This window comes from Dermochelys coriacea, chromosome 6 (genome assembly GCF_009764565.3).
Source record: "Dermochelys coriacea isolate rDerCor1 chromosome 6, rDerCor1.pri.v4, whole genome shotgun sequence".
Taxonomy (NCBI): Eukaryota; Metazoa; Chordata; order Testudines; family Dermochelyidae; genus Dermochelys; species Dermochelys coriacea.
Window position 1 is genome coordinate 97,810,050 of NC_050073.1, and position 27,593 is coordinate 97,837,642.

At 45.0% G+C, this 27,593-nt stretch overlaps 1 protein-coding gene across 7 annotated transcripts in view; it reads right to left on the reverse strand.

Moving 5' to 3' along the window:
* The window catches only part of RPS6KA5 (ribosomal protein S6 kinase A5), a 196,228-nt gene that overhangs the window by 75,587 nt on the left and 93,048 nt on the right, over positions 1–27,593 (reverse strand). For all 7 annotated transcript variants that reach the window (XM_043517828.1, XM_038405647.2, XM_038405646.2 and 4 more), the window contains one exon: positions 23,442–23,545. In XM_043517828.1, coding sequence (XP_043373763.1) covers positions 23,442–23,545 — 104 coding nt within the window. The remainder of the gene's footprint in view (positions 1–23,441; positions 23,546–27,593) is intronic.

Consider the following 27,593-nt stretch of genomic DNA (forward strand, 5'->3'; position numbering starts at 1 on the left):
GTATTTCATATATGAAAGAGAGTACGACTGTGCATATCTTTATATATATATCACATGAATATATATATTCAGATTCATATGAATGTATACAATATGCAACACTTGTTTTGAATGTTCTGCCATCTGTCCCCTTCATTTGTGAAACAAGGTGGGTGAGGTAATATTTTTTCCTTGGACAAGCTTGTCTCTCTCAGCAACAGAAGTTGGCCCAATAAAAGATATTACCTCACCACATTATTTCTCTAATATCCTGGGACCAACAGCTACAATAACTCTTAATTTTGACCTGTGAAGATTGTTACTGAAGCATCGGATTGCTTATTAGATGAAGGGTAGTGAATACAAAGGGTTAAGTTTCCTCAAAATTTAGAGGATGACAGATTAAGTATGTGAACAGCTGCAGAGGACATTAATGTAAGCATTGAAGAACATCTCTAGAGCCACTGAATCTAATCCAGGAGTCAGAGTGAAAGAAAGCACAGCCCTAAAATGAAGGGACTGAAGTCTGAAGGGTCATTATGATCCAAAGATTGAGTACGACTCCACTACTGTGGAGAACAATGGATAATGGACAACTAGGTATTAATATATTAAACCAAATAGTACCACACAAGAAAATTGTTAAGAATGAACAATCGTGCACAAAAAGAAATTCTACTATGTTCCTGCAAGAAACAACTTGATTAGAATTGATTTTTTTTAAAAACTGTTATTTCACATTCGCTTGGAGGTCAGGCCCGCTAGCTGTGAATTTGTTTGCTTCTTACTGGAGAAGACTAGTTGGGATGAAAATTTATTCCCCAGATTGTAATTTTCCCCAAATCGTTTAGGGTCGCACTTTAATTTTGGTTTTCTTGTTATTAATCCAACTTCTGCTGCACCAAGCAGAATGAGCAGAAAAGTCTATTTCAGGCTGTATATTGGAGAATATACTATGCAAATTCCAACATATATGGAACCTCAATTTTGCCATCAAACATTAGGAACAAACATTTTCCATCTTTGTTACATTATTCTATAACGTTTGTTTGGGTTTTTCAAAAAACAGGTGTGTTTAAATTATGAAAAAATATGAAAAATGAAAAGAAAAATAAATTAAAAAAAGAAAGGAAGGGAGGAGATAGTGCCATCAGATAGGGAAAGAGAAATATGGGAAAGAAAACTTTCGGGAAATGCGGAACTAAGTTCATGCAGAAGTGTGCAGGAAGGAGCCCGTATCCATGTCTGAAACTAGGAGACAGAATGATGGGGAACAGACCCCCTTGGAGAGGAAATTAGGGAGGTGTGAGGTATCAGTATGGACAGAACATTAGTTTAGTGGGGGGGGGCAGAGCGCCTATAAAAATAATGTAAGGAGATGGAGCACCCACAAGAGTGGAATGGAGGAACAGAGAGAATGGGTGTAAAGGACCAGGAGTGAGTATTGAGGGAATGAGATTTGAAGATACCAGAGCCATTCAATTACAGTGAGTAAAGTAGAAAAGGAGTACTTGTGGCACCTTAGAGACTAACAAATTTATTTGAGCATAAGCTTTCGTGAGATACAGCTCACTTCATCGGATCACTTGCATCCGATGAAGTGAGCTGTAGCTCATGAAAGCTTATGCTCAAATAAATTTGTTAGTCTCTAAGGTGCCACAAGTATTCCTTTTCTTTTTTGCGAATACAGACTAACACGGCTGCTACTCTGAAACCAGTGAGTAAAGTGTTAGGGTGAATTATAATGACACAGAAGTGTAAAATGGCATGATGTTCTTTGAGTATGCAGTGCAGTACAGATTTGATTTTCCTTTCCATATAGTATGTGTGCCATTTGTGTACGTGTGGTTAATTGGGAATAAGGGGTGTTAGCTAGGTTTGCAGATGGGTGCAGTTTTTTTAATATATTTTAAAACGTTTTGAAAGATGTATTGTGTTTTTGACAGATATGGTTGTTTTATTTTGTAATTTTAAATAGTTTGAACATACAGAAGCATGTGGGAAATGAATGATTTACATAGACTGAGCTTTATCATTTGGATTTTAAAATACTGTTTTTTTCTTAAAACAAACCATTACACAAAAAACTAGGAAATCATCATACAAAAACTACCTTCAAAGAAAATTAAGGTTGCAAAGTGAAGCACTTAAAAGTTTGGAAATGAAAATTAATTGGGGGGAGGGGTAAAACCAAAGTTCTTCCATTCAGCGATTTCAAACATGCTGTGGGGTCTAATATATAAGTGGGCAACCACCCACTCATGATTATTGGAAACATCATCTATCTTGGCTTAAAGAAAAGGAGTACTTGTGGCACCTTAGAGACTAACAAATTTATTTGAGCATAAGTTGCATCCAACGAAGTGAGCTGTAACTCAAGAAAGCTTCTGCTCAAATAAATTGCAAATACAGACTAACACGGCTGCTACTCTGAAACCTATCTTGGCTTAGTTGTCAGTAATATGAAAAGCATCAAGAAAGAACTTGAAGCCCACACTGAAAAACCATCTTCAGTTATGGGATACCTCATTAAGAACGTTTCTCGCAAACCGAATACCTTGATAATTAGAGAGACGAAGCTGAGGATATGTAGTGCTTTGTGGTCAGCATTCTGACATATGGGACTGACACACGTCCTCTCACTACCAAGATTGAAAAGAAGTTGGATATCTTTCAGATGAAGCATCTCTGATTGATTAAAAATGATCAAATGATATGTATGTAAGTGAAATTAAGAGATCAGTTTTCTAACTAAACAAGGACACACTCTCAAACAGTCACACAACGCTTTCTAAGGTGGTATTGTTATCTGCTCCAAATGCTTACCAACTTCCCTGGGAGAATCATCTTTGACTTAGACCCAATGAAAGCAGGATGTAAAAGACCTTACAGAAGTCCTAAAACGTGATGGCTGGATGGTATAGCAGACACCTGTCCCTCACAGGCATCTTACCCCATAACATGCCATATTTGGCTCAGGATGGAATATATATAAGTTTTCATATTCCACTTAGGTGATTCCCAGAAATGGTCCCATGGTGGTGGGAACTTGGAAATAATTTAAACAAAGATCAAAGAACAGGTGTTTCCAAAGTTAGAGGTCTGCTTTGGACCCTTCAGAAATGACATAGTGCTGCACAAACATGTCACTGGACTACAATGTTGCTGTTCTGCATATGTCCATAATGGGAATACTACCAAGGAAGGTGGCCTGGGCCACCTGGGCCCTTGTAGAATAAGCAATAATTATCCAGTTGTGCAACATTTGTAATGTTGTAATAAGTACAGTGACAGACCGAGACCAGGGGGGTACAGGAGTCTGGTAGAAGGCAAATTTACTGGCCACTGGATAAATAGTTTTCTGTTCCCTGAGTGACCAGACCAGGGGCTGCCCTAGAGCAATCAGGAACCTGCTAAAATCAATTAAGACAGGCAAGCTAATCAAGACACCTGGAGCCAATTAACTTTCTAGAATCAATTATGGCATGCAGGCTAATCAGGACACCTGGTTTAAAAAGAACCTCCCATCAGTTAGTAGGGGGGCACGTAAGGAGCTGGGAGTGAGAGGACGTGCTGCTGGAGGACTGAGGAGTACAAGCATTATCAGACACCAGGAGGAGGGTCCTGTGGTGAAGATAAAGAAGGTGTTGGGAGGAGGCCATGGGGAAGTACCCCAGAGAGTTGTAGCTGTCATGCAGCTATTACAGGAGGCACTCTAGACAGCTGCAATCCACAGGGCCCTGGGCTGGAACCTGGAGTAGAGGGCAGACCCGGATTCTCCCCAAACCTCCCAAATCCTCATCAGACACAGGAGGAGTTGACCTGAACTGTGGGTTCCACCACAGGGGAGGTATCTGGGCTGTTACACGACCTACACGGTGGATCAGCAAAGACTTCAGGGATTGTTCTTCTCTTTTTCCCCATGCTGGCCAGTGATGAGGTTATCTGAGTGAACGGCAGACTTGAGCCATGAAAGTGGACAAACTGAGGGCTGCCGTGAATCTCTGAGGCAAGCAAATCCGCCAATAAGCACAGGACCCACCAAGGTAGAGGAAGAACTTTGTCACAACTGGTGTCAAGGGTGGGATATTGGTGTGCTACAGCGTGAAGGAGGAGGATGTTTTAAAAAAAAAAAAAAAAAAAAAAAAAAAAAGGAGCAGATTTTTTTTTTCCACTACAATGGAAGACGTAGTGCGGGCACTGATACAAGCCACAGCTGCCCAGCAGGAGACTACCCGTGTCCAGTCAGCCGCCCAACAGGAGGCAGTATGTCTGCAGTATGAGACTAATCACTTGCTAATGGACCAGGCCGCTCAAGATCGTGCTATGCTGCGGGAACTAGTAAACCAAGTGAAGGCCCTTACAGAGATGAACCGTGGACATGATGGGATGCGGATCATACGGGCCAGCAATTGCCTGCAGAAAATGATGGGGGAGGCTGACAGAGACATACCTCCTAGCCTTTGAGAGGATAGCCCGACAGGAGGCTTGGCCTCGAGATAAGTGGTCTGGCATTCTCGCCCCATTCCTTTGTGGGGAGTCCCAGAAGGCCTTCTATGATCTGTCTGCTCCAGCTGAAAGCAGAGATCCTGGCCAGATCTGGGGTAACGAGTGCAACGAGTGCAGTGCGGGCCCAGCTGTATCACGAGTGGTGGTATCAGGAAAACAAAACCCTGCGGTCCCAATTGTATGACCTCATCCATCTCGCATGAAAGTGGTTGCGAACTGAGTCCCGGAGTCCAGAAGAGATGCTAGAGGTTCTGGTCGTCGACCGATACATGAGGGGACTACCGCCAGACCTTCACGCCTGGGTAAGCCAGAACGAACCCGCCACTTACGACGAGGTTGTCACACAGGTAGAGAGGCGAAGGACGGCGAGGGAGCTGACCCGACCAGTTAAGGAAGAGGCACCCTGGGTTAAACTAGCAGCACCAAGCCCTAGAGATGACTGGGCCATGAGGAGGGCCCAGGAGGAAAAAGCGAGGAGCTGAAGGCCCACTAGAGGCCACAAAGAGTCGGAGCATGGAGCAGGAAGAGGATTGTGATGTTAGACTGCCCAAACCAAGAGACCGGGGAATGCCTAGGGCCCCATACAGATGTTACGCCTGCGGGGAATGGGGACACATAGTTGCACCGTGCCCCAATGCCGAGGAGCCTATGCAGTGTAACCTGGGGAACTGGCAGACCCATACTCCCTAATCCACCTCGTGGGGTTCTCATTAACCCCACATATGGACACCAGACCAGTGAAACTAAATGGGGTAGAGACAACAGCACTGGTTGATTCAGGGAGTGTTATCACGCTCATCTCAGGGAAGCTCATGAAGCATAGTCAGCTGCTGCAAGCTAAACGTACGGGGATAACATACGTCCATGGGATCGTTAGTTACAATCCCAGTAAAAATCGAGATCCAAGGGAACAATACTGAGGTAGCAGCAGGTAGTCCCTAAACTCCAATACCCGGTGCTCATAGGGAGGAACTTTCCAGGGTTTGGAGAATTGCTCCCAGTAGGGGGATTGGAGAAAGAGGGGAAACCTGAAATTAGTGAGACATCCACAGTAGACTGTCAACCCCCAATCTTCTCTGAAATATTCCCAGATTTATTCTCCACTCCCAGACAGGGTAGAAAGACGAAAAGGGAAAGAAGGGCAGCTAAGGCCTTGGGAACCCAAATACTGACCCAAAGCCAGAGGGTCACTCTCGTAGGTAGGCGGACCCAAGCAGCTGAAAAGGAGGCTGCCCAGGAGGAAGAAGCACCCGAGTCTGACCCCCACTCCAACGCCTCTGAACCAGTAGAGGCAACAGAGACAGGCCCCCTAGACGTCAGGCAGATTAGTCCCGAGAGGGGAAATTTTGGATGGGACCAGGCTGAAGACCCAAGTTACGACAACATTAGGAAGGAGGTGACCGAAATAGATGGGGTCTCCGTGGAAGGGAAGACCCAGGGACCAGGACCCTACTTCATAATGAAGAGGGATCTCTTGTACCGGGTTGCATCAGTACAGGGGCAGAAGTTACAACAGATTCTAGTACCTCAAAAACACCAGAACGCTCTATTAAGTCTTGCCCATAGTCATCTTTTTGGGGGTAGAGAAGACTTTGGCACAGTCCTACGATGATTCTTCTGGATTGGTGTACATGAAGAAGTGCATAGGTACTGTGCGTCCTGCCCAGAGTGTCAGCTGCACAGTCCCTGTCCCAACTTGAGGGCACCTTTGGTATCCCTACCGATCACAGAGATCCCGTTTGAGCAAATAGCCATGGACCTAGTAGGACCCCTAGAGAAGACTACCCAGGGCCACCAATATATACTTGTCATTCTGGACTATGCTACACGGTATCCAGAAGCTGTCCCCTTGCAGAACACAGCCTCTAAAACAATAGCCAAAGAGCTAGTGGGGATCTTTGCCCGAGTGGGGCTACCAAAGAAGATGCTAACAGACCAGGGAATCCCATTTAAGTCAAAGCTAATGAAAAACTTATGTGAACTACTCCACATACATACCCTGAGGACTTTGGTCTATCATCCACAGACCAATGGGCAGGTAGAAAGGTTTAACCGAACCCTGAAGGCTATGATAAGGAAGATGGTAAGTCGAGACAGGAAGGATTTGGACACCCTACTACCATGCCTTATGTTTGCCATCCAGGAGGTACACCTCAGACCTCAACTGGGTTTTCTCCCTTTGAGCTATTATATGGGCACAACCCCTGTGGCATCTTGGACATAGCCAAGGAAATTTAGGAGGAGGAGCCCAATGAGGGGAAGAACGTAATTGAGCATGTGTTACAAATGAGGGACCAGATGGCGCGAGTCGCTCCCATTGTGCAGGAACACCTAGAGAAAGTGCAAGAGACCCAATGAGCTCAGTACAATTGCCAAGCCAAATTTCGGAAATTCCAGCATGGAGACCATGTAATGGTGCTGGTACCCACAACAGACAGTAAACTTTTCGCCCAGTGGCAAGGACCTTAAGAAATAGTTGAACCCATAGGGGAGGTAAATTACAAGGTGCGACAACCAAGACGTTGGAAACAAGAGCAAATATATCATATCAACCTTTCGAAACCCAGGCATGCACAAAAGGCATACATAGCTCTCCAAAAAGACCTACCCCAGGGAAACAAATCCTCCGAACAGGTGAGGGTGTCTCCCGATTTAACGCCAGACCAGAAGAATGAGGTGTTTGAGATAATCTTCCAGAACCAAGAAGTGTTCTCATCAAAACTGGGTCGAACAACCAAGACATATCACCACATCATCACAAACCCTGGGGTCAGAGTAACAATGAGGCCCTACTGGATGCCAGTGGCCAAAAGGGAAGAAATAAAAGCAAAAGTAAAAAAAAATGCTGGAGTTGGGGATCACTGAAGAATCCCACAGTCAGTGGTCCAGCCCAACTTGTTCGTGCCCAAACCTTTTGGCACCACAAGATTTTACAATGACTTCCGGCGACTAAACAAGGTATCCCAGTTCAACGCATACCCCATACCTCGCATAGATGAACTAGTGGACTGTCTGGGCAATGCCTGGTAGTTGACTACCTTAGACTTGACAAAGGGGTACTGGCAGATTCCCCTTGCAGAAGATGCAAAGAAAAAGACTGTGTTCTCTACACCAGAGGATCTTTTCCAATGTCCTGTCCTCCCTTTTGGACTACATGGGGCCCAAGCTACTTTCCAGAGCCTCACGGACATAATCATTATACTGCTGCCTACCTAGACAATGTGGTAATTCATACCCCAGACTGGGAAACCCACCTAGAGAAGGTGGAGACAGTCCTTGATACTTTCAGGCGAGCTGGCCTTACAGCAAACCCTGCCAAGTGCGGCACAGGGTTTACAGAGGCCAAATATCTTGGCTACATTGTGGGAAAAGGTCTGGTAAAACTCCAACTGAGTAAGTTAGAGGCCATCCAAAATTGGCCTTGTCCAAGTCGCAAAAAACAAGTCCGGGCATTCCTAGGTATGGTGGGGTATTACTGACAATTTATCCCCCCCTTTTGCCACAAGGGCAAGCCCTCTGACAGACCTAGTGAAGGCCCGTGGACCTGATCTGGTGAGGTCTGACGCAGCAGAGAGAGTGTTCACAGACCTACAGACTGCCCTCTGCAGCAACCCCTACTAATAGCCCCAGATTTCACCACGGAATTTATTCTGCAGATGGATGCATCAGAAGTAGGGTTGGGGGCTATCTTATCACAGATGGTCGGGGAGGAGGAACACCCAGTTCTCTACCTCAGTAGGATACTCCTTCCGAGGAAACAAAAATATGCAGTGGTTGAGAGAGTGTGCCTCGCTATAAAACGGGTCCTAATACATGAAGGGATCCAGTGAGAGATCCCCTGAGCAGTAACTGCTTGTCCTCTCATTCTCTCATAATAAGATGCAAACAGTGTCTCAGAAAATCTAAAGGCTTTAGATCTGTCAATATAGAATGAGAGGGCTCTGCAGACATAGAATGTATGTAATGTGACAAAGCTCTGTCCTTGCCTCTGTGGGTCCCACGTTTCCTGGCGGATTTCACTAGCCTCAGAGGCTCACTGTGACCCTCCATGTAACCCTTCTTTCTCTAGAGACAAGGGTCAGAGTCTACTGAGCCATTTTCATCATAAGCCAGCGAGGGAGGTGAGGAGAAGTTATCATTCCTTGCACAGTCTCTGTTGTCTCCCAGTCTCAGTGATTAAACAGGGGGCAAAGGTGGGGGGAGGGGAGAGGAGCCCGGGTCCACCCTCTACTACGGGCTCCAGCCCAGGGACCCTAATAGTATCAGCTATGGTAGCTGACCTTTTAGAAACATGACATGTACAATTCCCTGGGCTACTTTCCCCACAGCAGCCCTCACTTCCTCTAGCTCCACTTCACCCTTACCTCAGGGCCTCCTTCCTTGTACCTGATATGGTGTGTACTACTCAGCCTCTCCAACAGCGCAACTTCTTCCTACAGCTTCTCACATGCACACCCACCTGACTGACTGGGAGGCTTTTAACTAGTTTCAGCCAGCCCCTGATTGGCTTCAGGTGTCCCAATCAACCTAGCCTTCTTCCTGCCTTCTGGAAAGTTCTTAATTGGCCCCAGGTGTCTTAATTGACCTGGAGCAGCTGCCATTTCACTTATCCTGGTACCAGGGATTTGTTTAGCTTGGAGCTAATATATCTATCTCCCACTACTCTTCCATAGCCATCTGGTCTTGCCCCGTCATATATCCCCCTCCCCCCCGCTCAACACCATAGAGTTGGGCAACTTCGGATGCCAGGCAGTATGCTCGTGACAGACCATCAGCATTGCCATGGCAGCATCCAGCCCTGTGCCGTATGCGGAACTGGAATGGTTGGAGGGATAAGAACCACCTGGTGACCCTTGCATTCTTTTCCTTATTCCGCTGCATCCACTGGAGGGGTGCATGGTCCGTCACAAGAGTAAATCGCCAGCCTAAGAGGTAATAACGCAGTGTCTCCATAGCCCATTTGACAGCAAAGTATTCTCTCTCGACTACTGCATATTTCTGTTCTCTTTGGAGAAGCTTTCTGATTAGGTAGAGGATCAGGTGTTCCTCTTCTCCCACCATTTGCGACAGAACTGCTCCCAACTCCACCTCGGAAGCGTCTGTTTGTAAAATAAATTCCCTGTTAAGTCCGGGGCTATGAGTATGGGGTCATTACAGAGGGCCATCCGAAGGTCTGTAAATGCCCCCTCTGCTGCGTCGGTCCACTTTACTATGTCTGGACCTCAGGCCTTCACCAGGTCCGTTAGGGGACTTGCCCTAGTGGCGAAGTGAAGAATAAACAGTCGGTAGTAGCCTACCAGGCCTAGGAACGCACAGACCTGCTTCTTTCGGGTCGGCCGGGGAAAACTGTGGTCTATCTCTGTCCTTCCTCTCTTTGTCTGAAGAAGCTTGTCTTAAGATCTTGAGAAAGAACAACTTCAAGGAGGTTTCTATAGTCTTCTGAGTTCCCTTCAAGAAGGAGTAACATACGAAGCATTGCTTGGGAATGTGTCGTTCTCCTAAGCAGAACAGTCACTGAAAGTGCCCATTAATTGGCACTGAAGCTTCAAATAAGGGGCAGGTTTTGAACCCTGGAGATTAAGCTTCTGCCACATAGTTAGCGACTGTGTACGAAAGATGGATCTAGCATAAATTGAAATAAAAACACACATACACAGAGAAAATATATGCCAAAGGGCAATGAAAAACTATTACTTACTGTAAAGTTGCTGTCGTTCTTCGAATAATGGTAGGTGACTAACAAGTAGTTGGCTCAAGCCTGAAAGTGGGAAGAGGAGTCCTACATAAAGAGTTATTGTGGGACAGCCCTACCAAAGTTGGCATCTGATCTAGAAGCCTGGACCAAGGAGTAAATGGAGCTAAATATATGAACAGAGCTCCAGGAGCAAAAAATATTTCAGATATTTTTATATTACCAAAGCAAGTGGCGGAAGCTGCCAGAGCTCTAGTGGAATGGGCTCTCATTTGAATTGGAGGATCCTTCTTAGCTATCTGATAGCAAATCTTAATACAGTCCAAAACCAATTTAGATAACCTTTGGTGGAAAGAGATTGCTCTCTAACCTTTCTGCAAAAGGCACAAACAGCCTAGAAGTGGCTAAGAATGACTTAATTCTATCTAATAAAAGGACAATACCCTTACCACATTAGGTTTGTGAAGTTTTGCTTCACCAGGAGTAGAAAGGATTTGGGAAAAAATGGTATGTGGGAAGACAGATGGAAATCAAGACTAAATTAGGAAGGAATCTGGCTTGAGGCCTAAGGGTGACCTTGTATTTATGAAATACCATTTACGGTGGATCTGCCATAAGAGCCTGGAATTCTTTCAATCACCAAGCTGAAGTAATAGCCACAAGAAAGGCAATTTGCATTGAAAGAGAGGAGAGAGAGCAAGTCACCCCAGGTTCAAAGGTGCATCCCATTAATCCAGTGGAAATTAAGCTCAGGTTCCAGAAAGGAGGAGGCTTCCCCACAGATGGAAAGGCATAAGTGAGGTACTTCAAAAATCTTGGCACCATAGGAAGCGAAAATACAGTGTAATCCTGAAACAGAGACTGTGGTTAAAACTTACCCTACGAGAGCTGATAGAGTCAAGATTGCTTCAGGGTAAGAAAATACTTCTGGATAGCTGGGATCGTGGTTTGTAACAGAGAGAACTGATACTGAGCCACACAGACCCCTTCCATTCAGCTTTGTAAATCATTTTCATGGAGAGTTTTCTACTTTGCAATAAGACGTTCTAGTCTTCAGATGAGCATCTTCTCTGTAAGGAAGTCAACCAACCAACACCTAAGGCTGTCAAGTGCAAAGATTTTATAGATTTCACTGTGATCATCTACTTTAACTTCCCGTAACACAAGCCATATTACTTCCCCAAAATAACTCCCTTTTTAATTGAAAAAAAATACATTGGGACCAGGTGCCAAATTCAGCCCTGGTTCTGGGAGACTAATTTGGGGAGAAGTGGCAGGGTGATCAGGAGATGGGGTGATCAGTGAACCAAAATGGTCTGTCCCATGTTAAGGCTATCATGATCACATGACCTGTGTCTGTTCAGTTTTCTCAGAACCCTGGATATCAGGGGAATTGATGGGAAGGTACAGAACAATTTTGGTGTCTATGGATGGAGAAATGCATCTGTTAGAGAATTGGGACACTAGTCCCCTCTGGAACAAAATATCATAAATTTGTTGAGATGTGTACCAAACAGGTCCACATTTTAGAGTCCCCACCTGAGGAAGATGTCATGGAGTACTCAGTTGCTGAGAGACCATTCATGATTCTCTCAAAAAATGATTGATAGTGTGACAAAGCTCTGTCCTTGCCTCCGTGGGTCCCACGTCTCCTGGCAGATTTCACTAGCCTCAGAGGCTCACTGTGATCCTCCAAGTAACCCTTCTTTCTCTAGAGACAAGTCACAGTCTACTGAGCCATTTTCATCATTAGCCAGCGAGGGAGGTGAGGAGAAGTTATCCTTCCTTGCACAGTCTCTGTTGTCTCCCAGTCTCAGTGATTAATCAGGGGGCAAAGGTGGGGGGAGGGGAGAGGAGCCTGGGCCCACCCTCTACTACGGGCTCCAGCCCAGGGACCCTAATAGTATCAGCTATGGTAGCTGACCTTTTAGAAACATGACATGTACAATTCCCTGGGCTACTTCCCCCACAGAAGCCCTCACTTCCTCTAGCTCCACTTCACCCTTACCTCAGGGCCTCCTTCCTTGTACCTGATATGGTGTGTACTACTCAGCCTCTCCAACAGCGCAACTTCTTCCTACAGCTCCTCACATGCACACCCACCTGACTGACTGGGAGGCTTTTAACTAGTTTCAGCCAGCCCCTGATTGGCTTCAGGTGTCCCAATCAACCTAGCCTTCTCCCTGCCTTCTGGAAAGTTCTTAATTGGCCCCAGGTGTCTTAATTGACCTAGAGCAGCTCCCATTTCACTTAACCTGGTACCAGGGATTTGTTTAGCCTGGAGCTAATATATCCATCTCCCAATACTTTTCTATAGCCATCTGGCCTTGCCCCGTCACAACAGATAATTACTGGGGTAATGTGATGGAGCATGCACAAATTCTAAAGATGTGTTGCCTGTTGACAGAGTGGAGAAGATCTTGTCCACCCATGTCTATTGGTATAATGCAGGGCAGCAGTGATGTCTATCAACACTTGCACGGCGAGGCCTTGAAGGATGGTCAGAAAAGATTTGCATGATAATCTAATGGCCCTGAGCGCTTAATATTTATACAGCATGATCTCCTATGCAAACTATACCCCTTAAATCTGAAAAGCTAAGATGGGGTCTGCAACCTTCGTTGGAGGTATCAGTTGTCTAGGTCTGGTGGGGTGAGACTCCGAAAAGTGAAATCCATTGCACACCTGCAGTGGTTCTACATACTTTCCACCCTTTACTGAAGACAGGACTTCTCAAAGGATCATGAACAAGAGATCCATGCCATGTCTGTTGGGTACATATACTGATCTCAATCATTCTTGCAGAGGCCCGTACATTTCATGGATGTCTTCACCGTTGTTCTGGGATGTATCCAGAACTGTCTGATGAGGTCCAATATTATCTGAAATTGTTGCTGAGGTAAGTATGCCCTGATGTATCGTTGCTGAGGTAAGTATGCTCACTGCCCTGGAATACAACACTGCCCTGATGAAGTCTATGCTCATAGTGGAAGTCTGTGTGGATTTTTCCTTGTTGACTTTAAGCCCAAGGAAGGAGCATAGATGGAGAAATGAATGAAGTTGCTTACCTGCTGTCAGGATTTTCCCTGAATAAGCCAATTTTCCAGGGGATGATAAACATGAATTACTCGTGTGTAGAGATGTGCAGCCACTACTGCTAAGATTCTGGTAAAGATCAAGAAATCACTGAGAGGCTGAAAGGCACAACTCTATATTGGTAGTCAAACTCTTCTACTACATACCTTAGGAACCCTCTGTGGGCCGGGTGGATGGAGATGTGAAAGTAAGCACCTTGAAGGTTGAGAGATGCGAACCAGTCCATAGGATTCAGGGAAGTCATTGCAGAAAAGCTAAGTGACCCCATGGAATTTGAAACAATGAATAAATACCTTGAGACATCAAAAGTTGAGGATGAGTCCGCAATCACGTTTCTTCTTTGGAACTAGGAAATAATGATAATAAAAGCCTCTTCCTCTGAACTCCTGGAGTACTTCTTCCATTGCTCTGAGTCACAGCAGGGAGTTCACTCCCTGTTTCAAAAGTCTCTTGCGAAGGGGTCTGTCAAGGTTCCTTCCCCACTCTGAACTCTAGGGTGCAGATGTGGGGACCTGCATGAAAACCTCCTAAGCTTATTTTTACCAGCTTAGGTTAAAACTTTCCTAAAGTACAAACTATTTTCCTTTTCCCTTGGACTTTATTGCTGCCACCACCAAGCGTCTAACAGATATATAACCAGGAAAGAGCCCTCTTGGAAATGTCTTTCCCCCCAAAATCCTCCGCAAACCCTACACCCCCTTTCCTGGGGAAGGTTTGATAAAAGTCCTCACCAATATGCATAGGTGAACACAGACCCAAACGCTTGGAATTAAGAATAATGAAAAAGCAATCAGGTTCTTAAAAGAAGAATTTTTAATAGAAGAAAAAGTAAAAGAATCACCTCTGTAAAATCAGGATGGTAAATACCTTACTGGGTAATTAGATTCAAAACGTAAAGAATCCCTCTAGGCAAAACTTTGTTACAAAAAGACACAAAAACAGGAATATCCATTCTATTCAGCACAGCTTATTTTTTCTCAGCCATTTAAAGAAAACAGAATCTAACACATATCTAGCTAGATTACTTACTAAATTCTAAGACTCCATTCCTGTTCTTTCCACAGCAAAAGCATCACACAGGCAGAGAAAGCCTTTGTTTCTCCCCCCCCTCCAGCTTTTGAAAGTATCTTGTCTCCTCATTGGTCATTTTGGTCAGGTGCCAGCGAGGTTATCCTAGCTTCTTAACCCTTTACAGGTGAAAGGGTTTTTCCTCTGGCCAGGAGGGATTTTAAAGGTGTTTACCCTTCCCTTTATATTTATGACAGGGTACATTTAAATGGGTATATTTAAAAAAGAGTACAGGGAAAGGGAGTTGGAACAATCAAACTAGATGAGGTACCCTTTGCTTATAGTCACCAGTCCAAGGTTATCCCATCCCAAGCCTTTAGGGGGAAAAAAAGACCATTTCCAAATAGGGGGTGGGATGGGGGGAAATGTAAAGAAAAAGGATTTCTTTTTCATAGGTGGGCTGATCAGTGTCTTGACACTTGTCTGAAAACTGGTTTGTCAGAGATTGCAGGGTGGACTAAGAGAAAGCAGAAATTCAATGTTTGTGAAATGGTTACATCTTCCTCAGAGCCTGAGATGGTCATTTTTGAAAGTAGTACTGGGGCTGAGGTTAGTGCCTACAGCTAGTAAAGCTACCGGTACTGCTGTTTCTTCAGTGAGGTGGGGACAGACTCATAGAAACCATAGAGTTGTTCATGTATTTGAGGCTGTGGAGATCTTCTCCTGTGCTACTGCTAAAAAAAAATTGGACTCTTCAAAGAGAAGGTCCTCCACGGTTATCTAGAGTTTTCCACAGGGATCCTGGATGCCTGGAGCCACAAAGAAAGGCAATATAATCCTTGCTGGCATATCAAAAGGATTTGAGAGCCGACTATAGCAAAATTCTTGCTCTAAGTTGGCCTTCTGACATCAGGGTCTTTAGTTCATCCTGATGTTCATTAGGCAGCTTCTCAAATAGGTTTGAGAATCTATCCCAGAAAAGAAAAACATTTACAAAGTAAGACTAAATAGCCACTAATTTGCAGGTTCAACGAAAAATAGACCGAAGAGATCCAGCTTCTTAGGACCCTTTTTACAAGGTTCTTTAGTTGTACAATAGAAAGCTTCCAGGAAGTTGGGGTTGGGTGCTGATGAAAATATTCTAACCCCTGGGCTGGAATTTGGTACCTCCAATTTGTTCAACCTTGAAATTGTTCAGAATAAATCATCTTTGCAGATTCAAGACCACCTTTGTCTATTGGCATTACTATTCCCTCTCTATGATGGATATCCAGGAATCTGTTATTTTTCCTGAAGTTCAGCTAGTGTATCAATATTCTCTGCAATTCTTTTTTTTATTAAATCTTGGACAAACTTGAATGTTCCGAGTATGGGGAGTGGTTATCATCCCCAATGTCCAATTCTTTGCCCTCCAGTAGCAGACGCTGAGGAAGCTGAGGGGCTGGAGTTAGTTTGATTTGCTTCCCTAGGCAGAGGGATCTAGGTCTGGACATAGTGGAAGGCTACCTTTCTAGAATTAGAGATCATGCTCCAAGGAGACCCGTAGGGCCTGGGTTGGTAGGCATACGGGGGTAGAGAACATATGGGCAAATAAAAGATTAAGATTATTTGAGAATCTCGGCCCTTTTGCTGTGTTCTTGTGATGGAGTCTTCTCTGGATTCCCTACTGTATTCCCACTTAGTCACCCAGTGTTGTGATTGTGGGTGGCAAGAGAGGAGCCTCTGCTGTGCTCTCAGGGGACAATGAAAACTACCTACAATGTAGACTACCTCCATAAATTGAGTAGTCTTGTCTGAGATTCTGGATCTACATGAGGTCATTGCTGGATCAAGTGGAGGCAGAAAGGCTTGCAGTTTGGAGAGTCTCTCTTTTAAGCAGTGCTGTCAATTAATTGCAGTTAACGCATGCAATTAACTCAAAAAAGTTCATTGCAATTAAAAAAATTGCAGTTTTAATCGCATTATTAAACAACAGAATACCAATTGAAATTTATTAAATATTTCTGGATGTTTTTCTACATTTTCAAATATATGCATATCGTGATGGTGGTAGGGGTCCCACAAGCGCCAGTGAAGTCAGGATTAGGGATTGCCATGCATCGGCAGTGCCCACAGGTAACGGAACCATGGGTCAGATGCAGGACCGTAGTCCAGAGGGTAAGACCAATGTCAAGGGTCCGGGCTGCAGGAACAGTCCAGGGAAAGGGCTGTCCAGGTCAGAAGACCAGTTGGACTCCAAAGGGTACAAGAGAGATGGAGCTGTCAGAGCTGGTGGGACCAATGGTGCCAGACATGGTGCGGGAGGACTGTCGATTAGCAGAAGTGGCTCATCCACCACCAGAGCCGGTGGAGAATAGTGGAGGACAAGAAGTTCACTGGCCAGAAAAGGGAGTCTGCGGCCGGGCAGAGGTTCGGAGCATGGCGGAGTGCCCACAAACAGCAACATGAGTTTTGCCAACGGTGTCAAGGGTAATAAATGGCCTGGAGTGTGTGGGACTGGGTGCAACCAAGCAAGAGGGCCTGGTGGAGCTGACAGCACTGGGAGTGAAATAGGGGTTCCTGGTGCCAGAATGGAAGATGGAGCTGGCAGTGAGCAATAGGGTTTGGAGCTGTGCTCCATGCGCACTCTCTTCTGAGGTGGAGCTTCCGTCTTGATGTGCAACTTCTCACCCGACCTATCATGGCTTGGGGAGGTAATAACTGCAGTTTGAGACAGTCCCCATCAGAGAACCACCCTTGTACCCATACTTCTTGTGCATGCAGTGGGGCTTCGGTGGGTATGGTGGTGCTGCCGGTGATGCATGTGAGGGATCTAGTGAGGGGCTCACTACTGGTGATGGTTGTGTCGGAGCTGGAGCCTGTTGTGCACGCGGGCGCATTGCCTCCTCCATTAGAAAATTACGTAGGCAAAGTTCTCAACCTAGATTCATAGATACTAAGGTCAGAAGGGACCATTCTGATCATCTAGTCTGACCTCCTGCACAGTGCAGGCCACAGAATCTCACCCACCCACTCCTATGAAAAACCTCACCCATGTCTGAGCTATTGAAGTCCTTAAATCATGGTTCAAAGACTTCAAGGAGCAGAGAAGCCTCCCTCAAGTCAACCATGCCCCATGCTACAGAGGAAGGCGAAAAACCTCCAGGGCCTCTCCAATCTGCCCTGGAGGAAAATTCCTTCCCGACCCCAAATATGGCAATCAGCTAAACCCTGAGCATATGGGCAAGATTCACCAGCCAGATACCCAGGAAAGAATTTTCTATAGTAACTCAGATCCCATCCATCTAATATCCCATCTCAGGGGATTTGGCCTATTTACCCTGAATATTTAAAGATATTTAAAGACCTGCTCATGTCCACATTGGAAACAAGCGGCAGATGGAGCAGTGGAAAACTATGTGGGCATCACTCAGGCATTAAAGGCAATGAGTGTGTTCGTCGCTCACCGAAAAGGAGCAAGGGCACGAGGAACAGTTCTTGAAGCCGGCTTGACTGGACATAGTCCCGGTGCCAGGAAGGAGAAGTCCCCAATAGAGGAATAAAGTCCAAGAGAGAATCTAACTACTATGAACAAATGGACAACTTCCTGACTAGAGAAAAATTATGTACAGTAAAAGGCAAACGCAGTACTCTTAGTAGACTAAGGGTATGTCTACACTACCTGCCAGATCGGTGGGCAGCGATCGATCCAGCCGGGGTCCATTTATTGCGTCTAGTCTAGACGTCATAAATTGACCCCCAAGCACTCTGCCGTCCTCCACTGCCACGAGAGGCGCAAGCAGAGTCAACGGGGGAGTGGCAACAGTTGACTCACCGTAGTGAAGACACCGCGGTGAGTATGTCTAAGTACGTTGACTTCAGCTATGTTATTCGAGTAGCTGCAGTTGCGTAACTTAGATCAATTCCCCTCCAGTGCTGACCAGGGCTAAGAGCACCGAGGAACAGGGGTTCCAACTCTGGCCATGCAGTGGTAAGAGGGAACTGAAGCAGTGTCAACCTAAGCAGCCTCTTAAAACCTCAGACATGCCACACGGCCAACGCATGATGCATGCACGGGTCAAGGGACACTACTTTGTAGTTTCGGCTCTGGCACATGGTGTGCAGGAGCACCTGTGTTTGGAATCCACATTGGGATCATCACTCAAAAAAGAATTATGCTTCTGCCAACTCATGTCTATGCCAGTGATAACTATTTAATCTATTCACTGTTGGCAGTTGACTGAAAGTTACATGCAGTTCAACTTTTAGTCAGTATAGATAGAGAGAAGAGGAACTGGCTCAGAAGCAGTTCTTGGAGGCCTGCATAGCCTGCATGGGTTGGTTAACAGGTCTGTGGGATTTATTATTTCTGAAGTTGATCTTGGGGCAACTGGAAAATAAGAATCTGAAAAAAATCTGCCTGAGGACTTGCCAAAGGACAGTCCGTCCTTAAAGCAATTAGTTGAAGTGGTCCTGAGTTTTTGGGTCTGTCTGAAAGAAGCAAAGACTTTGGAACAATGTTTTTCATATTCTAGCCCAGGCTATTCTCAAAACTGTTATTCTTTTCATGACAGGAGAAGTTCATAAGAGCCAGCCTAGATTCTAAGTCTCCTGTTCATGGTTTTAGCTGTAGAAAGTGAGTCACAATGTTGCCTGCCATCATCTAGCCCAACACCTTAATCAAGTCTGTAGCCCAGTCTGAACTAGCTTGCTTTTATTGTATTCTACTTTGCATTATATTCAGCACTAATGTAAGAAACGTACAGGCCTATATCCTGTAAGACATTATCTTCAGCAAGTTAGCATAAGGCTTGAAGCCTATGTACTTGGAACAGAAACTTTGTGCAGATTCACGGCCCAACGGAAACCCCAAGTACAGTAACTCCTGACTTAATGTTGTAGTTATGTTCCTGAAAAATGCTTCTTTAAGCAAAACAACGGTAAGCGAATCCAATTTCCCCATAAGAATTAATGTAAATGGGGTGGTTAGGTTCCAGGGAAATTTTTTTTTGCCAGACAAAAGACATTAAATATACACAGTACAAGTTTTAAATAAACAATTTAATACTGTATACAGCAAGGATAATTGTGAAGCTTGGTTGAGGTGGTGGAGTCAGAGGATGGGATATTTCCCAGGGAATGCCTTGCTGCTAAATGATGAACTAAAACTTGGCTGAGCCCTCAAGGATTAACACATCATTGTTGAGAGAGAGAGAGTGTGTGAATGAATGAGTGAGATGTGCACTGCCCCTTTAAGTATGCTGACCCCACTATAAGGACACTGCCTTTTAAAGTATATCAGCAAGTTGAGACAGCTGCTGCTGCCAGCAAGCTCCCTACATCCTGAACCCTGGGTGTCTCCTCCCCCCCCCCAGCTCTGTGGAGATGGGGTACAGGAGTGGGGAGTAGGAACAGTGGGACACCCTGACATCAGCACCCCTCTTCCCCCCAACCCCCTGCAAAGAAAGCAGGAGGCTCCTGGGAACAACTCCAAGGCAGAGGGCAGGAGCAGCACACAGCAGTGGGGGGGGGGAGGGACACCTGAACTGCCTGGCACTTGATAGACTGCTGGGCAGCTGCTGCACAGGGAACTTAGGGGAGCTGCCCACCCAGCCTGGTTCCAAGCCCCCACCAGCTAGCTCCAACAGGCTGCTCTTCCTTCAAACAGTGGACTAAGCAGGCGGCTGCCAAACAATGTCATAAGGGAGCACTGTGCAACTTTAAATTAGCATGTTCTCTAATAGATCGGCAATGAAACGACGTTAACTGGGACAACGTTAAGTGAGGAGTTACTGTATTGGGGTGCTGACAAAGTGTTTAAAGGAAAGTTCTGACCACAGGTACATGATCCAACCACAAAAGTATCATGGCAATGAATTATCATATATAACAGGTACATGAGCTACATTCGCAGATACTTAACCACAAAAAGGCCATAGTAACGAATTGATGTATATGATAATAAGTTGAGATCACTGATATACTAACTTATAGAATTAATAACCTATAAAATTAGTAAGGTAAGGATATACAAATAAGGAAAAGGGGAAATACCCCTACTGAATATGCATCAAACATAGTGTCACTAAAAGTTGCATCTCAGCCTAAGGGTGGAAGGAAAAGGAGATGGGGAGGTGCCAGAATGATGGCCACTGGTGATGATGGGGAAAGTGATGGTGATGAGGAAGATGATGGGTAATATTTCAGATTGTTCTGAAACCTACAAGAGATGGTGTGAGTATATGGATGCACAAAAGTGCATTCTGTAGAATCTCTATCTTACTGAGTTGGGGTGTTTAGGACTGTGCTAAATGGGATTGTAGCTGTCATTGTCCATTGGGAGCAAGATCAATGGGAACCAGATACTCTCTTTCTTTGAGCAAGGTTAAATGAGATCTTTTAACTTCTGGGATGCAAGACCCACAAAGTCAAGAAACAAATTAGAAATGGGAAATAGGTTAAGGTCTATTTAGAAAAGCTGGACGTGCACAAGTCCATGGGTCCAAATCTCATGCATCCATGGGTGCTGAGGGAATTGGCTGATGTGATTGCAGAGCCATTGGCCATTATCTTTGAAAATTTGTGGTGACTGGGGGAGGTCTCGGAATTTGGAAAAAGACAAATATAGTGCCCATATTTTAAAGAAGGGGAAAAAAAAAGAGAACCCAGGGAACTACAGACCAGTCAGCCTCACTTCAGTCCCCGGCAAATCATGGAGTAGGTATATCTTGGAGAAGAGGAACATGATCAGGAACAATTAACATAGATTCAGCAAGGACAAGTCTTGCCTGACCAACCTGATTACCTTCTATGATGAGATAACTGGCTCTGTGGATAGGGGGAAAGCGGTGGATGTGATATCTTGACTTTAGCAAAGCTTTTGATATGGTCTCCTACAGTATTCTTGCCAGAAAGTTAAAAAAAAGTATGGATTGGATGAATGGACTGTAAGGTGGACATAAAGCTGGCTAGATCGTTGGGCTCAATGGGCAGTGATCAATGGCTCGATGTCTAGTTGGCAGCCGGTATCAAGCGGAGTGCCTCAGGGGTCAGTCCTGGGGCCAGTTTTGTTCAACATCTTCATTAAATCATCTGAATGATGGGATTAATTGCACCCTAAGCAAGTTCGCAGATGATACTAAGCTGCGGGGAGAGGTAGATATGCTGGAGGGTAGGGATAGGGTACAGAGTGACCTATACAAATTGGAGGATTGGGCCAAAAGAAATCTGATGAGGTTCAACAAGGACAAGTACAGAGTCCTGCACTTAGGAAGGAAGAATCCTATGCACCACTACAGGCTGGGGACTGACTTGCTAAGCAGCAGTTCTGCAGAAAAGAACCTGGGGATTACGGCGGACGAGAAGCTGCATATGAGTCAGCAGTGTGCCCTCCTTGTCAAGAAGGCCAACGACATATTGGGCTGTATTAGTAGAAGAATTGCCAGCAGATGGAGGGAAGTGATTATTCCCCTCTATTCGGCACTGGTGAGGCCACACCTGGAGTAGTATGTCCAGTTTTGGTCCCCCCACTACAGAAGGGATGTGGACAAATTGGAGAGAGTCCAGCAGGGGCAACGAAAATGATTAGGGGGTTGGGGCACATGACTTACGAGGAGAGGCTGAGGGAACTGGGTTATTTAGTCTGCAGAAGAGGGAGGGGGGATTTGATAGAGCCTTCAACTACGGGAAGGCGGGTTCCAAAGAGGATGGAGCTAAGCTGTTCTCACAGATGAGACCATTGCTTCTTGTTTTGTCAAGCTGCGGGGGGGGAGGTCTAGCTTGGATATTAGGAAACACTATTTCACTGGGATGGTGGTGAAGCACTGGAATGGATTACCTAGGGAGGTGGTGGAATTTCCATCCTTAGAGGTTTTTAAGGTCCGACATGACAAAGTCTTTGCAGGGATGGTTTAATTGGTGTTGGTTCTGCTTTGAGCAGGGGATTGGACTAGATGATCTCCTGAAGTCTCTTCCAACCCCAATATTCTATGATTCTATGATAAATATCCATTTGGGTATGGATGCATTTTGGGTATCTTATCTGGGAATGGGCATGTTTTCTTCAAATTGCCTCCGAGATCCTTATTTAGATACCCAGGTGCCACCCCGATGTAAAAATACAGACACATGCTGGTGCTCAAAGGTTCAGTTCAGAGTGACTGGCCTCTTAAATCTCTTGAGTAAGGGTTTATAAGACAGGAGAAGACTGTATATTAAACAATCTGAATGGAGATGTTCAGTTTAGTTCACATTGGTTTCAGTGTCTCCTCTCAGAAGTGCATAATGTCAGCAGAAAGAGAGCATGTTCTTTGATTTGTGGTGTTTGTTAGTTAATAAAGTAACTAATACCCATGATGTAAACTAAGAATGAGACTCCCAATTCTGCATATATGATCTGGGTGGATGATCTTCAAGGGCAAAGCTGTCCTTCTGCCAAGTATACAGTTCATCATTAGATGACAGAAGATATGACAGGCAGCTTTTCTGTTTGCACATTGTTTCAAAAGTAGATAGTCTTCCATTCTACAACTACACCTCATTTTGTATGAGTGTTTTGAAAGCTTTAATATGAAGCTAGCATGTGTGTAAAGATGATCTTTCTGCAACACAAAGTTTCTGTTTGTGCTGATGGAGCTCCTCTCTGCAGCAACACTAAAAATGCTACAACTGATTGTTCTCAAAAGCTTCAATATCTATGCACATGAGGACTTCTGAATTAGCTCAAAGATCTCTACCATGGTATTTCAAATGTAGAGTTTCAAATGTAGAGTGGAGGTTGTACAGGTGGAGTTTACACCCTTGCCACACACCATCCATTGCCTTTTTCTGTTTGGAGCAAGGCTGTATGCATTTGGGTGCAGTGAATATATCTTCACCTGTGCTTGGAAACCATCTACCATGCTACGGGTGCTATTACAATTAAATATTATAAATAGTAGGCAGATTCTTGCTGTTGGTCTACCAGCCTGCTTTCAGATGGCTCAGTGAGAAATGCTGAATATATGCTTATAAGGGTTTGATAGGCGTTTAATCTAACATCCGTAATTTAATTGAACTGAAACGTAAGTTGTATTTTTTTTCGAAATCAGGATAAAAGTCACCAAAATAATTTACAGTGTGGCACTGTAATAATTTTATATGAGAAAACACACACACACTTTATTGTTTCATAACTTACCTAGAAATCTCAGCTTGGGAATTTTTTTCTCCATCAACTGTAAAAGGTGATGCTCCAGTTAATAACTCATACATAAGAACACCAAGACTCCACCAATCAACTGCCTATAAAATAAAAATTATATATATGGTACTTCAGAAAGCATATCATAAAAATAAAACAAAATCCTAGGAAATAGCTAAACTGCAACGTAGTTCTCTTTTGTTAACAACGCAAAGGCAGGATATGATAAAATTACAGAATTAAGATATTAGAGTAATTAAATTGAGTAGGCATAGAAAATGTTTAACTGTATATTATATATACACACACACACACACACACACACACACACACACCCCCGTACGTGCTTTTCCCTATTTGGATTTATGAGAAAATACTAAATTTTAAAATCATAAAAAGGTAGGATTTGCAGGGACCAATACGTCATCTACTCCAATCCCCTACACTGAAGCAGGACTAAATATTATCTAGACCATCCCAACAGGTCTGTCTCACCTGTTCTTAATAACCTCCAATGATGAAGATTTCACAACCTCCCTAAGTAATTTGTTCCAGTGCTTAACTACCCTTACAGTTAGTAAGTTTTTCCTAATGTCTACCCTAAATCTCCCTTGCTATAATGTAAACTCATTACTTCTTGTCCTGTCCTTAGTGACTATGTAGAACAATTTATCACCTTCCTCTTTCTAAAAACCTTTTACATAAAGACTATTATGTCCCCATTCAGTCTTTTCTTCTCCAAATTAAACAAACCCAGTTTTTTCAATCTTTCCTCGCAAGTTATTGTGATGGGTTGTATGCCCCACACTGAAACAGCCAGAGTTGGGGGCGGTTCTAGGTGCCCCTGCCATCCACGGCAGAATGGTATTGCTAGGGCAGTGAATGGGAAGGCTGCCTCAGTCATTGTGGGAGTGACATAGGGCAGTGGGCATAAGGACTACCTGATGCTGCTGCTGCAGAGGAACTTACCATGGTGTGACCTGGCCAGAGGGCTGAGTCACGAAGCAGCTGTACTGAGATTCAGAGGGAAGAGAAGAAAGAGGGGCACTGAACAAGGCAGAGCTATCCCTAGAATTTCCAGACGGGAGCATCACCAAGAAATGAGTAGAAAACACTGTGACAGCATGTTGGATAACTGTGGGCATGATGGTACCTCCGATATAAGGCATCAGTGATAGACTGTGCATGACGAGTACCCGGAGATGAGGGGTTAGAGAGAATTTGTAAGGCAGTCAAATCTTGACAAAGGGGAAGGTAAAGGGCCATAGCCGAGAAAGGAGCCCTATGAGAAAGTGAAAATGGAGATGTCAACAGTACAGGCTTTTTATTTTGCTGAGAGAAGTTATCCCCTACCAGGGTGGTGCCAGAGTTGCCGCTCCCAGAAGGGACCTGATAAGCATCAGAGGCAGGTCCATGCAACAAAGGGACAGATACTGGAAAATCAGCCAACACTGTGAGAGGCCAAAGTATACCTACAGGACTATTTGGTGAGGGTAGTTGATCGACAGCAGCCGTTGTATAAAATCCTACAAGAGGAAAGCGGGAGAGGTCATAGGGGCCAGGAATGGGAAAGATGGTGTTACGGCTGTGATTCGATTTCCAGCATCCTTCCAAGTTAAATTGAAGAGATTAGGCGTCCTGATATTCATGGAGAGTTCAGTGGTCATAATGGGGAAAGGTAGAAACTGACCGTCTTGATGGTTCATGTCTCTTGATATACGCAAACTTCTTTCCATGTAGAGGGGGCTTTCTTCAAAACAGAAAAAGAGATGCTTCAACAGTGTGACTTGATTTTCAAACACAGTTAATAGTAACAAAATTTTAGAGCACATTTCATTTCTATAAAATAAGCTAGAATAATGGCTTGCAAAAACTGGTAAGTGTTTTCCTAAAATTGAAGCTTCAATATAAATTTTAACTTAGCACTCCAAAAATTTGTCTTCACATCATTGACACATTCTGGGTAGTAACTTGATATGCACATTCTAATAAGGATCACACACAAAATAGCTATGAGATGTTGTGAGCCTGGGTTTGGGTACTTGATTTCCCAGCCCCAATCCTGGGTTAGGAGGTCTGGAAATAGGCGGATCCTGAGAGGTGGAAGCATGGACATCAGTGGAAGTTCCATGAACCAAAAACTGGGTCAGTAGGGTTCTAGGAGGAGGATGGTGGCTCTGTCACGATGGATCTTCCCTCCAACTTGTGGTAACAGGTGTAAAGGAGGAAAGGCGCATCTGAGGCAGTCTGTCCAGGAAAGCGTCACCCTTGGAATTGTGACATATGGCCCACCAGAATAATACATGGGAAGTTTTCTGTTCGTCCCATAACTGTGTAAATATCTTGGTTAGGACTGCTGTGGCTCTCCCATTCTTGGTCTGCAGAGAAACTTCTGCTTAGTTTGCCTGCCAGGGAGTTGTGAACTCCCAGGATGTACACAGCTTGAACCGTGATGTGGCTTCTGATACACCAGTTCTAAAGTCTGACTGCTTCCAGGCAGAGGGGATGAGATCTCGCTCCTCCCTCTTTGTTTATATACACCACTATGAGGCTATTGTCCAACATTATCTGTACATGGAGTGAGCTTATGAGAGGAAAGAAGGCCTTGTACGCATAGGCGCCGACTTGTGCTGGCACCGGTGTGTGCTTGAGACCCCCTCTGCCCCTCGTTCCGTCCCGACTCTGCCGCTGCCCCACCCCCATTCCAACCCCTTCCCCAAAGTCCCTGTCCCCTCACTGCCCCTATTCCAACCCCTTCCCCAAATCCCCGCCCTGGCCCTGCCTCTTCCCCTGAGTGCGCCGCATTCCCACTCCTCCCACCTCCCTTCCGGAGCTTGTTACGCTGCGAAACAGCTGTTTTGTGGCAGCAAGCGCTGGGAAGTAGGTGGAGAAGTGGAAACACGGCATGCTTAGGGGAGGTGGTGATGTTGGGAGCTTGGCTGCCGGTGGGTGCAGACCACCCACCAATTTTTCCCCATGGGTTGCTCCAGCCCTGGAGGACCCACAGAGTCGGTGCCTATGCTAGCACGTAAGGTGAACCACCCTCAGTTCCAATAATTTTATATGCAACCTTGCCTCTTGTGGGGTCCAGGTACCCTGAGCAGTGTGGTAGTCCACATGAGGACCCCACCCTAAAAGAGAGGCATCTGTCAAAAATGGTGGCTCTTAGTATGGGAGAGCTGAAAGAAGTCTCCACTGTGACTTTGAGTTTGACCATCAAGCAAGGAGTCGAGAACTCTGATGGGAACAGTCACTGCGGAGTCAATATGGTCCCTGTTTGGCCAGTAAGTTGAGTGGAACCAGGCTTGCAGACAGCACAGGTGGAGTCTGGTGGACAGAGTCATGTTGGGCACGTGACCCAACAGCAGAAGAGATGGGTGTACTGTAGTTCGCAGTTTACAGGTGATGCAGGAAATCAGGTTGCTCATCACAGGAAATCTGCCTTTGGGGAGAAATGCTCTCACAGAGACCGAGTCCAACTGTGCTCCTATAAAAGGTATGGGAACACAGTATAACCCTAGCGCCCAATGTGGGCTGGTACCACAGAGAAAACTTTCATGAATACCCTGGGTGCTGTAGTGAGTCCAAAGGGGAGTACTCAAAACTGGCAATGTTCCTGTCATACCATGAAACGCAAGAACTTCTTGTGGGATGGGTAATGTTCACGTGGAAATATGTATCACCTACGTCAAGAGCCACAAACTACATCCCTTTCTGAAAGGAGGGAATTATAGATGCCAGCGTAATCATCCTAAATTTCAGCTTTTGGATAAAGATATTGATAATGTTGCCAAAAGTCCAGGATGGGTCTCCATTCTCCATCTTTTTGGGGGGTTAGAAAATATGGAGAGAAAAAAAAAACCTCCCTTGGTACTGAGGTGGGATGCACTCTATTGCCCCCGCAATATTCTCTTGATGAAGCAGTCAGACTTTGGAACTGGTGTATCAGAAACCACATCACAATAAAGCTACGTACATCCTGGGAGTTCACAACTCCCGGGCATGTTAACAAAGCAGAATTGAGTGGTCCCTGAAGGGGGATTGGGAAGGAGGTTTGTGATGAGGGAAGGAGAGAAACTCAATGGAACAGCCCTGATGGATAATCTCCAGGACCCAACTGTCCGTGGTGATCTTGTTCCAGCTGTAGGT